This window comes from Pseudochaenichthys georgianus, chromosome 5 (genome assembly GCF_902827115.2).
Source record: "Pseudochaenichthys georgianus chromosome 5, fPseGeo1.2, whole genome shotgun sequence".
Taxonomy (NCBI): domain Eukaryota; kingdom Metazoa; phylum Chordata; class Actinopteri; order Perciformes; family Channichthyidae; genus Pseudochaenichthys; species Pseudochaenichthys georgianus.
This window is the reverse complement of record NC_047507.1, coordinates 41420288-41434680: the sequence shown is the minus strand read 5'-3', so window position 1 is coordinate 41434680 and position 14393 is coordinate 41420288. Positions and strand designations below refer to the sequence as shown.

Here is a 14393-nt window from a genome sequence, read left to right as displayed (position 1 = left end):
TTAATTTATCTTGAGGGAAATCACAGTTGCTCTTTTTTTAAGGAAATGTAATAAAAGATTTAAAACAAGGTGTGTGTGTGTGTGTGTGTGTGTGTGTGTGGTGTGGTGTGTGTGTGTGTGTGTGGTGTGTGTGGTGGTGTGTGTGTGTGTGTGTGTGTGTGTGGTGTGTGTGTGTGTGGTGGTGTGTTGTGTTGTGTGTGTGTGTGTGTGTGTGTGTGTGTGTTTGTGTGTGTGTGTGTGTGTGTTGTGTGGTGTGTGTGTGTGTGTTGTGTGTGTGTGTGGTGTGTGTGTGTGTGTGTGTGTGTGGTTGTGTGTGGTGTGTGTGTGGCTAAGTGGATAGAGTGCTGGACTTGAAATCAGGGGATAGCAAGTTCGAGTCCCCCTGCAGTCAGCATGTCGTTGTGTCCCTAAGACACTTCTCAGACAAATTGCTCCTGTGGGGATTGTCCAAAGTACCGAATGTGTGTAAGTCGCTTTGGATAAAAGCGTCTAACAAGTGACATGTCGTGTGTGTGTGTGTGTGTGTGTGTGTGCGCAGGACTCAGCGGGGGAGTCTCTCTACATGCTGTTCAGGGCCATAAAGCACCAGGTGGACAAAGGGCCGGTGGACGCTGTGACCGGGAAGGCCAAGTACACTCTGAACGACAACCGGTTGCTGAGGGAGGACGTGGAGTACAAGACGCTGGTGAGCAGAGCTTTTCTTTGAATCATTTTACTTTTACTGAATGAGTAGGGGTTTGAATTCACGACATTCAACAAGAACAAACATTTCCTCCAAAAACAAAAATAGAATAAAATGATGTACATACATAAAATATATATATGAAACACTAGTAATAAATACATGAATTAGGGATGCTCCAATCGCCAACTTTGGGGCCGATCGCCGGAATCAGTATCGGCCGATCCGATCGAGTGGGCGGAGCCTATGGGGATCTTCCATTTAAAGTGATGATTAAAACTCAGTTAATGGGGCTCATTCGCTGGCGCTTCCACAAACGACAATCAACACTATATTGATTGAATAGAAAATATCAGGTCGGGAGATTAGACTGTGAAGTTCCATAGCTCTCCCTCCCCCCACGTCTCCCGCACAGCGGTGCGGACATCAGCAGTCCCTTCAGACAGACAGGTAGCAGCACCTCCCACTTTACTGTCCCATGTGATGCCGGCTTTTCTTGTCTTATTTTGAAGGTGAGTGGAGATGAACAAATGACTGAGCTGCCAGTGCCTCGAGTTTACAGCTAATTGGCTAAAAGACAATAACAAATAGTTAACTAAGGTAGGCTACTAGCTAATGGATAAGTTAGCTCAAGCAATTTATCAGGGCATACAGGCCAATGTACTGTACTTAAGGGGAGACTCATGCAGCTCACTGATCCAGTAATGAGTGACCCGACAGTGAAGAATACATATATGTATAACTAGTTTAGCTTGTTCCAGAGGTAGATACAATATCGGCATGTTTAGAGAGCACCGATCGATCGGCAGAGAGTGGGTATCGGCCGATCGATCGGAGCATCCCTGACATGAATAAAGAACAACAAGGGTCAAATGGGTGTTTGATTAAGGCTGCGGCCACACAAGGACGAAAACGGCTAAACGCATAGGATTAACGCAAACGCAATCGCAAACGACTTCCGTCCACACGCAATAATTATCCGGATAGTGTCTGCCCACACGAGACCGCTCCGTTTAGCTCCAACCGCTGGAGAAGCTGCAGTACATATGCCGAGCCTGTACGTGGCGCTGTAACTTCCTCCACAAAAGCAGCAAAGAAGCATGGTTGTCATGGTTGCCCTTCTGTTTATTCTCCGCGGTGGGGGCCGAGGGAACCGGGCAGAGTGTTTCGCCAGTCAGCGTGTATTAAAGTTTAAATCTTCCGGACAAAATGATAAAAGTGCCGGTCATAGTCTTCTTTGTTATTTATTGAGCTTTAAAACAAACGAATAACGACTCTATATAATATAATGATAAAATACACGGAGCCTCTCTTTTTCCTCCCTCTCTTCGGACAGCGTGAGTGTCTGTCTCATGCAGCAGCTGATCCAGTAATCAGTGACCCAGCCGACAGTAAAAATAAACATATTTATAACTAGTTTAGGGAGTTTGAGAGGTAATTAAAATAGCTAAGGGCGATGATCTGACTTGAAGTGTGTGTTTTGCTGCAGCGGGAGGAGCTGCAGGTGGGCAGAGCTGCGTGTCTCCGTCCTGTCAGATTAGACTTCACTCGCGAGAGAAAGATAAATAATCTGAATTCAGGGTGCAGTTTACTTTGACGTGGGGGTGAGCAGCAGAGGTGGGGAGAGGCGGGGCTATTGCCTCATCATTATTGCTGTAGATGTTGCACAAACAACTGAAGCATGGTCAATAGCGTCCGGAGCACGATAGCAACTCTGCGATCCGCCATTGTTGTTGTTGTTGGTGGCGAAACACTTCAGCACTGGCGCGGGGTAAGCGGAGGTGAGCAGAAGGTGGGGAGAGGCGGGGCTATTGCGCAATCATTATCAGTGATCTGAAAATGTTCGGATAGGGCGCACACACGGAGCCGTTTGACCCCCCAGAGAGTTGCGTATGCCTTTCTATCCACCTTGGGACCCGTTATCGTTTCCTCAGTCGTTTAGTGGCGTATTCGGTCGTCCTCGTGTGGCTGAACGGTCTATATGACACTAAACAGTAACGCAAACGACCGAATTCGTCCTCGTGTGGCCGCAGCCTAAAAAATATTGCATTCCCATTCATACTTGCAAGACACACAGACACTGATTTATTTTAGATATCTTTTGGGCTCTACTCTTCTACAGAGTTTCCTAACTTTTCGCTCCATATTTAGATTTTGTTTCCTTATTACCGTCTTCTGACATTGTTCTTAATAAGTTCAAATACTATGATTGTTTACACTTCTTAGTATTTAGATATATCCAGCATGACCTTCAGGAAAGTGTGTTGTTCCCTGTTGCCCCCCCAGACGCTGAACGTCCTGGTGCAGGGTGGAGCAGAGAACGAGAGCCAGCCGCTGCCCTCCAAAGTGCTGGATTGTGACACCATCACCCAGGTGAAGGAGAAGCTGCTGGACCAGGTCTACAAGGGCACCTCCTTCTCCCACCGGCCCCACGCAGACTCCCTGGACCTGGGTGAGGCACTGACTCACTCACTCACTCACTCACTCACTCACTCACTGACTCACTCACTCACTGACTCACTCACTCACTCACTCACTCACTCACTGACTCACTGACTCACTCACTGACTCACTCACTGACTCACTCACTCACTGACTCACTCACTGACTGACTCACTCACTCACTGACTCACTCACTGACTCACTCACTGACTCACTGACTGACTCACTCACTGACTGACTCACTCACTGACTCACTCACTCACTCACTGACTCACTCACTCACTGACTCACTCACTCACTGACTCACTCACTCACTGACTCACTCACTGACTCACTCACTCACTCACCACTCACTCACTCACTCACTCACTGACTCACTCACTCACTGACTGACTCACTCACTGACTCACTCACTCACTGACTGACTGACTGACTCACTCACTCACTCACTGACTCACTCACTGACTCACTCACTGACTCACTCACTCACTGACTCACTCACTGACTCACTCACTGACTCACTCACTGACTGACTCACTCACTGACTCACTCACTGACTCACTCACTGACTCACTCACTCACTGACTCACTGACTCACTCACTCACTGACTCACTCACTGACTCACTCACTGACTCACTCACTCACTGACTCACTCACTGACTCACTCACTCACTGACTCACTCACTCACTCACTGACTCACTCACTCACTCATTCACTGACTCACTCACTCACTTCACTGACTCCACCTGACATCACTCACTGGACTTCACTCACTGACTCACTGACTCACTGACTGGGCTTTTGTTAGATCTGTTGAACTGTGGTGCCCCCTACTGTCAGACAACAATAATACCACAAACAACAGCATAAAAAAAACCATAATTTAGCAAAGCAGCAGCTGCAATAAATAAGGGAGCTGAAGCCTAATCCTGAGTTCCACATGAGGACACACATTTCCAAAAGGCACACACGGAGATGTTGTTTTGTTCCGCTCATTAATATGATGATAAATCAAGCCATAAACTTCAGTTGAGTTGTATATCCAAAATCCAAATATCACTATTGTGATCAGGCAATCGTCAAAAATAAGGTGCCAAATGAATGCGCTAAATAATGCGCTAAAATACTTAAAACAACGTGCCAAATAATGTGATCACTATAGAACAATGTGTAAATAATGTGATAGTAAACCTGTAGGCCTTCCCCCTTCCAACCCTAAATCACAGAACTTTCTCGTCCATGTAAGGCCCCCCCCCCCCCACAGGTGGAGGCTGGTGTCATTCATTCACAAAAGGTGCCCGTTATTAAAACATAATCATAGCAGTGACCGACCAGTTCCAAAACTAATATTTCCTAAATATGGCTGTTACTCAAGTATATCTGATAGATGCGTTCATAGTGGACCACGAGCTGTTAATAACTCCTATCGGAGATGTGTTATATTCAGTAAGTATTATCTCTATCTCAGAGTGGCGCTCTGGAGTGGCCGGTCACCTCATCCTGTCAGACGAGGACCTGACGTCAGTGGTGCAGGGGAACTGGAAGCGCCTGAACACCCTGCAGCACTACAAGGTGAGCGTGCACACTTCACTAAAACACTGCACGTTCTAAAGGGCCCTGCGGTCTAATGATGCTGACTGTACATGTGGTGTTGTTCATCAGGTCCCAGACGGATCCACAGTGGCGCTGGTCCCTCGCAACAGCAAACACATTCACCATGACAACCACGACTACGTGGCTGGAGAGAGTGAGTGAACCTGAGAACATGTTGTGGGATGATGAGTGCAGGTTCTCCTCATGGTGATCCAACACCCTTCATTTGCTTCATATCAGCTCCTAAGTCACCTCCTCTGTTTGACTGCAGCAGTACACACCTGTCGGGTTGCTTCCCAGTCGTCCCGTCTTCTAAACGATACACAGTGAAGTGACACTTCTTTTTCTGAAAGAAGTATTTTTGTAATACCATTTTCACTGAGATTCTTTCATTTATACGTTTTTTTTTTTTTAATGGAATCATTTTAGAATCACATTTTGGTTTGGTTGATTTTAGAAAAGGCGGCTGTGGCTCAGGGGTTCAGCGGTCAGCGGTTTGAACCCCAGCCGAAGCAATCAAATTATTTTAAAGTCCTTTGACAAGATACTTAACCGCAAACCGCTCCTTTAGGTCTGTGGCATTGAAGTGGATATTAGGTCGCATTCACACAAGCCTTGTAGAGTCCGGTTGAATCGAACCCTGGTGCGTTTAGCCGCTTGGTGCGGTTCCTTTGGGTCGGTGTGAACGCAGTTCTCTGAAGTGAACTAAACGACCGGACTCAGGTCCGCTAAAATAGGTGGTCTCGGAGCGCTTGCTTGCGAACTCTGGAGCTAGGGATGGGTACCGAGCCCCGGTATTAAACGGGCCCCGGGGCTGAATTATTAAAGACCGTCGCACCGTTAAGCTCCGACGTTATCGGTCTTTTTATCGGTACTGGAGACATTAAAAAAAGATATGTCATATGTATTATTGCTACACAAACATTACATTGCAGTTTTAGTAACGCCAACTCCGTTTCTAATACGCAAAAAGACTGCACAATGCGTCCATGATTATTTTGAGACGAGAGATCTCTCTCTCCCCCGTCTGTGTGTGAGGGGGCGGGGCAGTTTACACACACGCAGCTGCTATATGCAGCAACACACACACACCACGTGGGAGATGGCGGAGTGAACGCGCTCCGAGGTGGTTAAACTTTACCCGTCTCGATGTGGACAATGCTCGTTACCAAAAGTGCAATAAGAGTTCAGCATGTCAGGGCGATAACACGAGCAATGTGTCTAAACATTTAGCAAACGTGCTCCAGATCCAGACGGAGAAATGCACCGGGTTCCACTGTCTTTCTAGCAGCTCTGTAGCCCCGTCCACGAGTAACGTTTCCACGTCAGGTGTTATGCATGCTAGCAGCAACACACGGAGTTAACTACATTATACAAACATGGGTTAAGGATTAGACGTAACAGTTATTTAGTTTGTTAAAGTTTCAGCTATTCTGTTTACAGTTCTGTCATCACATTATTCAATACCATTTCTTAAAACGTTGTTGTTTCTTTTGAGGTGAAATATTATTTATTTAATTAAAATAAAAAGCAATGCTAATTTTGTTCACAATTTGTTAGTTAGTTTACCTAATTTTTTTCTCTCCAAAAGAACCGATAAGAGTACCGTTAAAAGACCGGACCGATCGATAAGCGGTATCGATAAAAGTAGTAGTACCGTTAAAACCTTAACGGTACCCATCCCTATTCATCGCTGGTGTGAACGCAGTCCGCACCAAAACATAGGGAGCGTAGTATTTACGTGTCACAAGAACGCGGGTGTCTTCAAAATCGTTAGCGAAAGAGTGAAGCGTTGAACAGTGTCGTGTAAAGTAAAAACTACTATCAAAGTAAATACTATACATAAAAGTCGGAGCCACCTGCCGTCGGTGAAAGAAACCCCCTCCGGTCGGTGAAACCCCCTCCTGTCGGTGAAACGCCCTCCTGTCGGTGAAAGAAACCCCCTCCGGTCGGTGAAACCCCCTCCTGTCGGTGAAATCCCCACCCGTCGGTGAAACCCCCTCCCGTCGGTGAAATCCCCACCCGTCGGTGAAACCCCCTCCTGTCGGTGAAACCCCCTCCGGTCGGTGAAACCCCCTCCGGTCGGTGAAACCCCCTCCTGTCGGTGAAACCCCCTCCTGTCGGTGAAACGCCCTCCGGTCGGTGAAACGCCCTCCTGTCGGTGAAACGCCCTCCGGTCGGTGAAACCCCCTCCGGTCGGTGAAACCCCCTCCCGTCGGTGAAACCCCCTCCGGTCGGTGAAATCCCCACCCGTCGGTGAAACCCCCACCCGTCGGTGAAACCCCCTCCTGTCGGTGAAACGCCCTCCGGTCGGTGAAACGCCCTCCGGTCGGTGAAACCCCCTCCTGTCGGTGAAACCCCCTCCTGTCGGTGAAACGCCCTCCGGTCGGTGAAACGCCCTCCTGTCGGTGAAACGCCCTCCGGTCGGTGAAACCCCCTCCGGTCGGTGAAACCCCCTCCCGTCGGTGAAACCCCCTCCCGTCGGTGAAATCCCCACCCGTCGGTGAAACCCCCTCCCGTCGGTGAAATCCCCACCCGTCGGTGAAACGCCCTCCCGTCGGTGAAACCCCCTCCCGTCGGTGAAACCCCCTCCGGTCGGTGAAACGCCCTCCGGTCGGTGAAACCCCCTCCTGTCGGTGAAACCCCCTCCTGTCGGTGAAACCCCCTCCGGTCGGTGAAACCCCCTCCGGTCGGTGAAACCCCCTCCTGTCGGTGAAACCCCCTCCTGTCGGTGAAACGCCCTCCGGTCGGTGAAACGCCCTCCTGTCGGTGAAACGCCCTCCTGTCGGTGAAACCCCCTCCTGTCGGTGAAACCCCCTCCGGTCGGTGAAACCCCCTCCCGTCGGTGAAACCCCCTCCCGTCGGTGAAATCCCCACCCGTCGGTGAAACCCCCTCCCGTCGGTGAAACGCCCTCCCGTCGGTGAAACCCCCTCCTGTCGGTGAAACCCCCTCCTGTCGGTGAAACGCCCTCCGGTCGGTGAAACCCCCTCCTGTCGGTGAAACCCCCTCCTGTCGGTGAAACCCCCTCCTGTCGGTGAAACGCCCTCCGGTCGGTGAAACCCCCTCCTGTCGGTGAAACCCCCTCCGGTCGGTGAAACCCCCTCCGGTCGGTGAAACCCCCTCCGGTCGGTGAAACCCCCTCCGGTCGGTGAAACCCCCCTCCGGTCGGTGAAACCCCCTCCGGTCGGTGAAACCCCCTCCGGTCGGTGAAACGCCCTCCCGTCGGTGAAACCCCCTCCCGTCGGTGAAACGCCCTCCCGTCGGTGAAACCCCCTCCCGTCGGTGAAACCCCCTCCCGTCGGTGAAACGCCCTCCCGTCGGTGAAACCCCCTCCCGTCGGTGAAACCCCCTCCTGTCGGTGAAACCCCCTCCTGTCGGTGAAACGCCCTCCTGTCGGTGAAACCCCCTCCTGTCGGTGAAACCCCCTCCGGTCGGTGAAACGCCCTCCGGTCGGTGAAACCCCCTCCTGTCGGTGAAACCCCCTCCGGTCGGTGAAACCCCCTCCTGTCGGTGAAACCCCCTCCTGTCGGTGAAACGCCCTCCGGTCGGTGAAACGCCCTCCTGTCGGTGAAACGCCCTCCTGTCGGTGAAACCCCCTCCGGTCGGTGAAACCCCCTCCTGTCGGTGAAACGCCCTCCTGTCGGTGAAACGCCCTCCTGTCGGTGAAACCCCCTCCCGTCGGTGAAACGCCCTCCCGTCGGTGAAACCCCCTCCCGTCGGTGAAACCCCCTCCCGTCGGTGAAACCCCCTCCCGTCGGTGAAACCCCCTCCCGTCGGTGAAACCCCCTCCCGTCGGTGAAACGCCCTCCCGTCGGTGAAACCCCCTCCTGTCGGTGAAACCCCCTCCTGTCGGTGAGACGCCCTCCTCACTGCAGAACGTCTCATTATGTGTGTTGTTGTTTTGTATCGCACGTTGTCTGATCATATGCGTGGGCCGCGAGTGTCTGTTGATCTCCAGATTAACAGCAGCACGAGAATAACCTGCTGAAAGTGCCGATGCTCCAAGGCGGAGGCTCCGGTAGAAATTGCCGGGATTTGCGTTTTTACCCCCTTAATGTCTGACCAATGGTTGAACAGCATTTCCGTGCACATGACTTGTGTTTAAAGTGTATAGTCCGTTTGAGTTTTTCCCGTGTGAACGCAAACCGAACCTTCTGAGAAATGAAACGATGTAACAAACTGTGGTCTGGCGCTGAGAGCGGACGATCAGGTGTGCACGCGACCCGAGTGAAATGTGAAGGAGTGTGCACAATGACAGTGCTGATCTTTCTGTTTGCTAATGTGAAGGAGAAACGGTCCCCGGTCAGTGAACTGTCATAATGTAAGCTTTCCAAACATGTTCGTGTGCAGAGACCCCGATGCTGGAGGATGCAGATGAGGGGGGGGTGCGGCTGTGGCACCTGGTGAAGGCCAGCGAGGAGCCCGAGCTGCCCAAGCACCGGAGAGGAAGTCTGAGGGAGAGAGAGAGGGCCAAGGCCATCCCCGAGATCTACCTCACCCGCCTGCTCTCCATGAAGGTACACACACACACACACACACACACACACACACACACTGACTAGATATATTGATCTGTTTGCATTTCACAATAAATGTATTACTACAATAATAAAGTACATATCATATTAACATGTAACTCCTGCATTTACTTGTTCACTTCGAACCCTACTGTGAACCTTTCAACAGAGACCATGTGAAACATGTCCTTAAAGTCAGATACAATGGCCACAATAATTTATATAAACAATGCACAACGTTTCCATGTGCAAAATAAAAACCACATTCACACATGAACCCACTGCAGGCACACAGTGAAAGCAGTAACAAACAAACGCCCCCCCTCCTCTCGCTCTCCAGGGGACGCTGCAGAAGTTTGTGGACGACCTGTTCACGGTGATCCTCAGCACCAGCCGCCCCGTCCCGCTGGCCGTCAAATACTTCTTCGACCTGCTGGACGACCAGGCGGCCAAACACGGCATCTCCGACCCGGAGACCATACACATCTGGAAGACCAACAGGTACAGTCGAGACACACACACACACACACACACACACACACACACACACACACACACACAATGGACTCAAAGCCCTTCAGAGGTGCTGGAGCCAGGTGTCTGATGTGTCCTCTTCCTCTCCAGTCTGCCTCTGCGTTTCTGGATCAACATTGTGAAGAACCCTCAGTTCATCTTTGACGTGCAGGCCTCGGACCACGTGGACGCCGTGCTGTCCGTCATCTCTCAGACCTTCATGGACTCCTGCACCATCGCCGAGCACAAGCTGGGCCGGGTGAGCAGAGCTTCATGAGCTTAGATTGAGCACACTTTCCTCCTATATGGGCTCTTGTTTCCAATAGCTGTTGCGGGGGCAGTCTGGTCTGAAACTTATTTACTTTTTCATCAGAGACTGAAGATGAAAAACAAGAGCGCACTTTAACAGGGGGAACAGTTACAGCTGTAAATGCCCCCCCCTCTGTGTTCTCATCTCCTTGTCCTTCTGAGCAGGACTCTCCCATCAACAAGCTGCTGTATGCCAGAGACATCCCCCGCTACAAGCAAATGGTAGAAAGGTGAGTTCATGTTTAATTAATGATGACGCTCAACACTAACACTGGTTATTACATGGCTTAGTTGAATACTCGATTCTGATTGGTCAATTCAGAACACGTGACACGTTGTTAATACCGAACAGACAGACCGCTGTCAAGGACTTATTGACCGTTGTTAAGGACGCTCACATCTTCAGAAGACATAGACATAGACATAGACATCAACCGGCGACACATATTCACTTGCCAGTTCCTTTGTCATTAGGACAGGGATATCTAGATACCTTCCAAGGTTTGACATCATGAAGTGTGCTACTTTTAAAGCAAGGAGCGATGTTTTCAAATCTGTAATCAAAAAGCTCCTCAAAAACGCTATTGAAGCAGTTCCTGCCGTTGCTACGTCAGTTACACTAATTTTCTTAGCGGATGCATGTCAATTTAAATCAATACAACTATTTTTTAAATCAATAAAATCATTTTCTAAATCCATAAAAGCATTTCAATTAATATTGGGAGTCATGACGTTACTTTGTTGAGAATGTGGCCATGTAATAAGCGGGATAATGTGCAGCGACGTGGTCATTATGGGGAAAAGAACACCGACAGGCTGATCAGGAGCCCGACGCGACGCGGAGGGATCTACATCGGCATGAATGTCGCTGCACATTATCCCTTACCTAACTAACGGGTTGGTTTAGGCATGAAAGATCAGCTTTACTGTCAATATGTATAGTAAAGAAAGATAATGCCGCTTGCTTGTTGATGAGTATGGTAATGTGAGGGGTGGTTATGGGGAGACGTGATGTTGGCGGTCACAACATGGAAATGGAAGGTTATGGCTAATAATAGGAGTTGGAGCAAATGTTACCTGATGAGTTAAATGTTTGATTAACTAGTATGGCAAAAAGTCACTTTCACAATTCCAACAAATACCCTTTAGGCTCATTAAACAATAAGACTTACATTGGATCCATGTTGCAATGTTATTGTCTAATATTAATGCTCTGTAATAAAACTAAATAAATGTTAGGAAGTGTAAAATACTGTTGATTACAGGTGGGGTTTGCATTTGAAGATATAATTGTAACTGCTGTTATTGCAGGTACTATGCGGACATCAGGCAGACCATCTCAGCCAGTGACCAGGAGATGAACTCTGCTCTGGCCGAACTGTCTCGGGTACGTGCACAGAATACACACACACACACGCGCGCGCGCGCACACACACACACACACAGGACATGTGACCTAATTGCTTTGTGTTTCAGAACTACTCTGGGGAGCTAAACTACCTGGTGGCACTGCACGAGCTGTACAAGTACATCAACAAATACTACGACCAGGTGTGTACCCTCAGTGTGACTCAGCAGCTTATCAGTTGTATGGTTTGTGAATGAAATACCTGAGCATGTACAGTAGATGAGGAGCTGGCACTTTGTTCTTCTTTTGCAGAATATGTTTAATGTGTTCAATCAGGTTTACATCTGACTTTGTGACACACTGTGACACTTTCGTAGACATTACAGACATATTGTTCTAATGTGTTGCTGCCTGCCTGCCTGTTTACTGGGGCAATTGTTAGTGAATATGTTGAGCAAGCTGAAATAGTGGGATGACAGCCTACCCACTGCATAGTAATCTTCCCAAGTGTATACATATTCTTTATTACATTTCTTTCAGTAATTCTTCTCACAGACGTTCATAGGACTGACATGTAGACCCAACATCCCGCGTGTCTCAGAAGCCCTCGCCCTCTGAGACTTAGTTAAGATAAGAGAAAAGAAACGGAAGGTCCTTTAAAGTAGAGAACACTCTTGTGTGTGCTTATGAAGGTGTGTGTGTTCTGATGGTACCGACCCGTGTGATGGTGTTGGTCATCTGTGTGCCTGCTCCTCACTCTCCCTCAGATCATCACGGCGCTGGAGGAGGACCCCACAGCGCAGAAGATGCAGCTGGGCTACAGACTGCAGCAGATCGCTGCCGCCGTGGAGAATAAAGTCACAGACTTGTGACGGAGCAGGCTGATACTGGGGGGGGCAGACCCACACCCTGCAGCTGGACCTGAGAGCAGGAGAGCCACCGGCAGACTGACATGAATCCTTCTTTCAGGAGGAAGTCAAGGAGCACTGAGATTTGAAAACACATTTGCTTTGCTGATCAGAAGACTCAGGCTGGCGTTGAAAGCACCTTACGGTCTGAGCGCTCTCTGAGGAGGAGCAGAGCGCGGACACTGACAAGAACCCTGCAGTCAATGAGGCCTGCTCTCCTTAACCTAATGAAGAGACATTTGAAAGCGAAACTTCTCTGTGTTTATCTCTAAAGAACACCTGCTGGACTTCAAAAGGTCCACACAGCAGCTGATCTGCAGCAGCTGATCTGCAGTCAGCTGATCACAGCTGTGGGCTAACTGCTGTCCCTCAGAGTGAATTTATGAAGCGGTACCTCTTATGCCTTGTGTGCTTGTCGCTGCTGTATTAGTTATTTCTGTGCGTGTGCGTGTCCATTTCACTGCTTGTCAATCTACACTCTGCATTGGCAATGTTCTGTTTTTTAGTACAAAGCATTGATGTAACATTTACTTAGGTGACTGCAGTATTCACAAAACGATTACCTAAGCTTCCATATTGTTTCTCTGAAATGGACACGTTTTAGAATGAAACCTTGGTCACAACATTGTTTTTCCACCCTTCTAATCAAAGAAAACGGCTGAGTCACTGCCACTCTCTACCTCGGCCTAATGTACCTTGCTTTCCTGTGATGCTGTTGACACGACACCAACACTACTACTTAGATTTCAAGCCGCTAAAAGGACCAGTATAGCAGTGCAGCATCTGCTGTCTTTGACACGGAGCAACACCAGCTGGAGATTCTCATCAGCCGCGGTACGAACACACACACATTTCTGAAATTGAGATTGGAAATCAGAACCAGCTCATTAGAGCATTTTAAGGTACTTGCTCCCCGACTGAATGTCAGTTTACTCTGTTTTAGTTTCTCGCCTTTATACTTATTCATGTGTCTATAGTGTACAAATCACTGGAATGATGTCAGAGGAAAAGTCAAAGTAATTCCATAAAGAAACTCCATGAAGTGGAATCTTAGTGCGCACCACAGTGTTTTATTTTGTTAGTCAGTCATATTTCTTTTAACTGTGTACATTTTAACATTCCTTTTTAAGTTTTAAACGATGTATTAAAATCATGGTTCACCTCTACGCTATGATGATGGTACGTGTTGAGGTTTCTTGGTGTTGACATCATGGCTGGTAAACAGTTCTTGTATTGAACACAAGGTGGCACCGCTTCCTTTGCTGAAGGTCTGTCTGGCATTTAGCTTTGTCAAGTTGATACAGGTTTATATATTGATTATATTACTACTGGTTCAGTAGATATTGCTGATCTTGTCACCGTTCTGTTCAGTTAGAGCACAGAGACCTTTTATACATGAGCACATGTTTTTCTTATTTAAATGACAGAACGAGGTGGCTTTCAGTAGGGCTGCCCTTTAATTTGGGTTACCATTCGGTAATGGTTAGCAATTGCAGATATTAGAGGCTGGGTTCAGTTGAACACAAGGGGAAACCCAAAGAGACAGGAAGTCAGACCCTGCGTGGACTGGAAGTAATGAGGTGTGGTACCCAGCCCTAGTTAGTCACCAGCGACCAAAACGATGACAGTGAATGAGAAGTGTTTGTGGATGTCATTCCCGGGTCCAGGCATGTGAGAATGTAGCCTGTAGGTTTATTACTACATGACTTAACATACAGAAACTAATGACTCATGAACGGGTGGGCTTGTTCTGTCAACACTGTCACTTCAGATTAAGACTAAAAGCTCAGTGATAATAAAGTCCATTTCAAGAGGAACATTATACCTGTTTAGGCTGTACAAATTTGGCAATGTAGAGCAGGCTCTGCAATGAGCAGTTTTTAAGGATGTTTCTTATTGTGTGTTATATCAGTGTACTATTGATTGAAAATGTAACTGTAGTGGTTTAACCTGTTTAATAATAAATGGTGCACATTCTCACAGATGCTGATGTAATAAAGTATTCTTAAAAGTTGTTGTGTTTTCCTTCTTCAAAAAAAAACCAGGCTCCTCTGTGTACTACTTCATTTAAACGGACC

The 14393-nt window shown here is 48.4% G+C and overlaps 1 protein-coding gene across 1 annotated transcript in view; it reads left to right on the top strand.

Moving 5' to 3' along the window:
- Nucleotides 1-14224, top strand: part of plxnb1b (plexin b1b) — a 135867-nt gene extending 121643 nt beyond the window's left edge. The window contains 11 exon segments of the mRNA XM_034082633.2: nt 539-685; nt 2969-3134; nt 4595-4698; nt 4789-4873; nt 9071-9237; nt 9578-9738; nt 9862-10009; nt 10225-10289; nt 11371-11446; nt 11536-11610; nt 12175-14224. Coding sequence (XP_033938524.1) covers nt 539-685; nt 2969-3134; nt 4595-4698; nt 4789-4873; nt 9071-9237; nt 9578-9738; nt 9862-10009; nt 10225-10289; nt 11371-11446; nt 11536-11610; nt 12175-12279 — 1299 coding nt within the window. The 3' untranslated portion in view covers nt 12280-14224.
- Nucleotides 14225-14393: the final 169 nt, after the last annotated feature.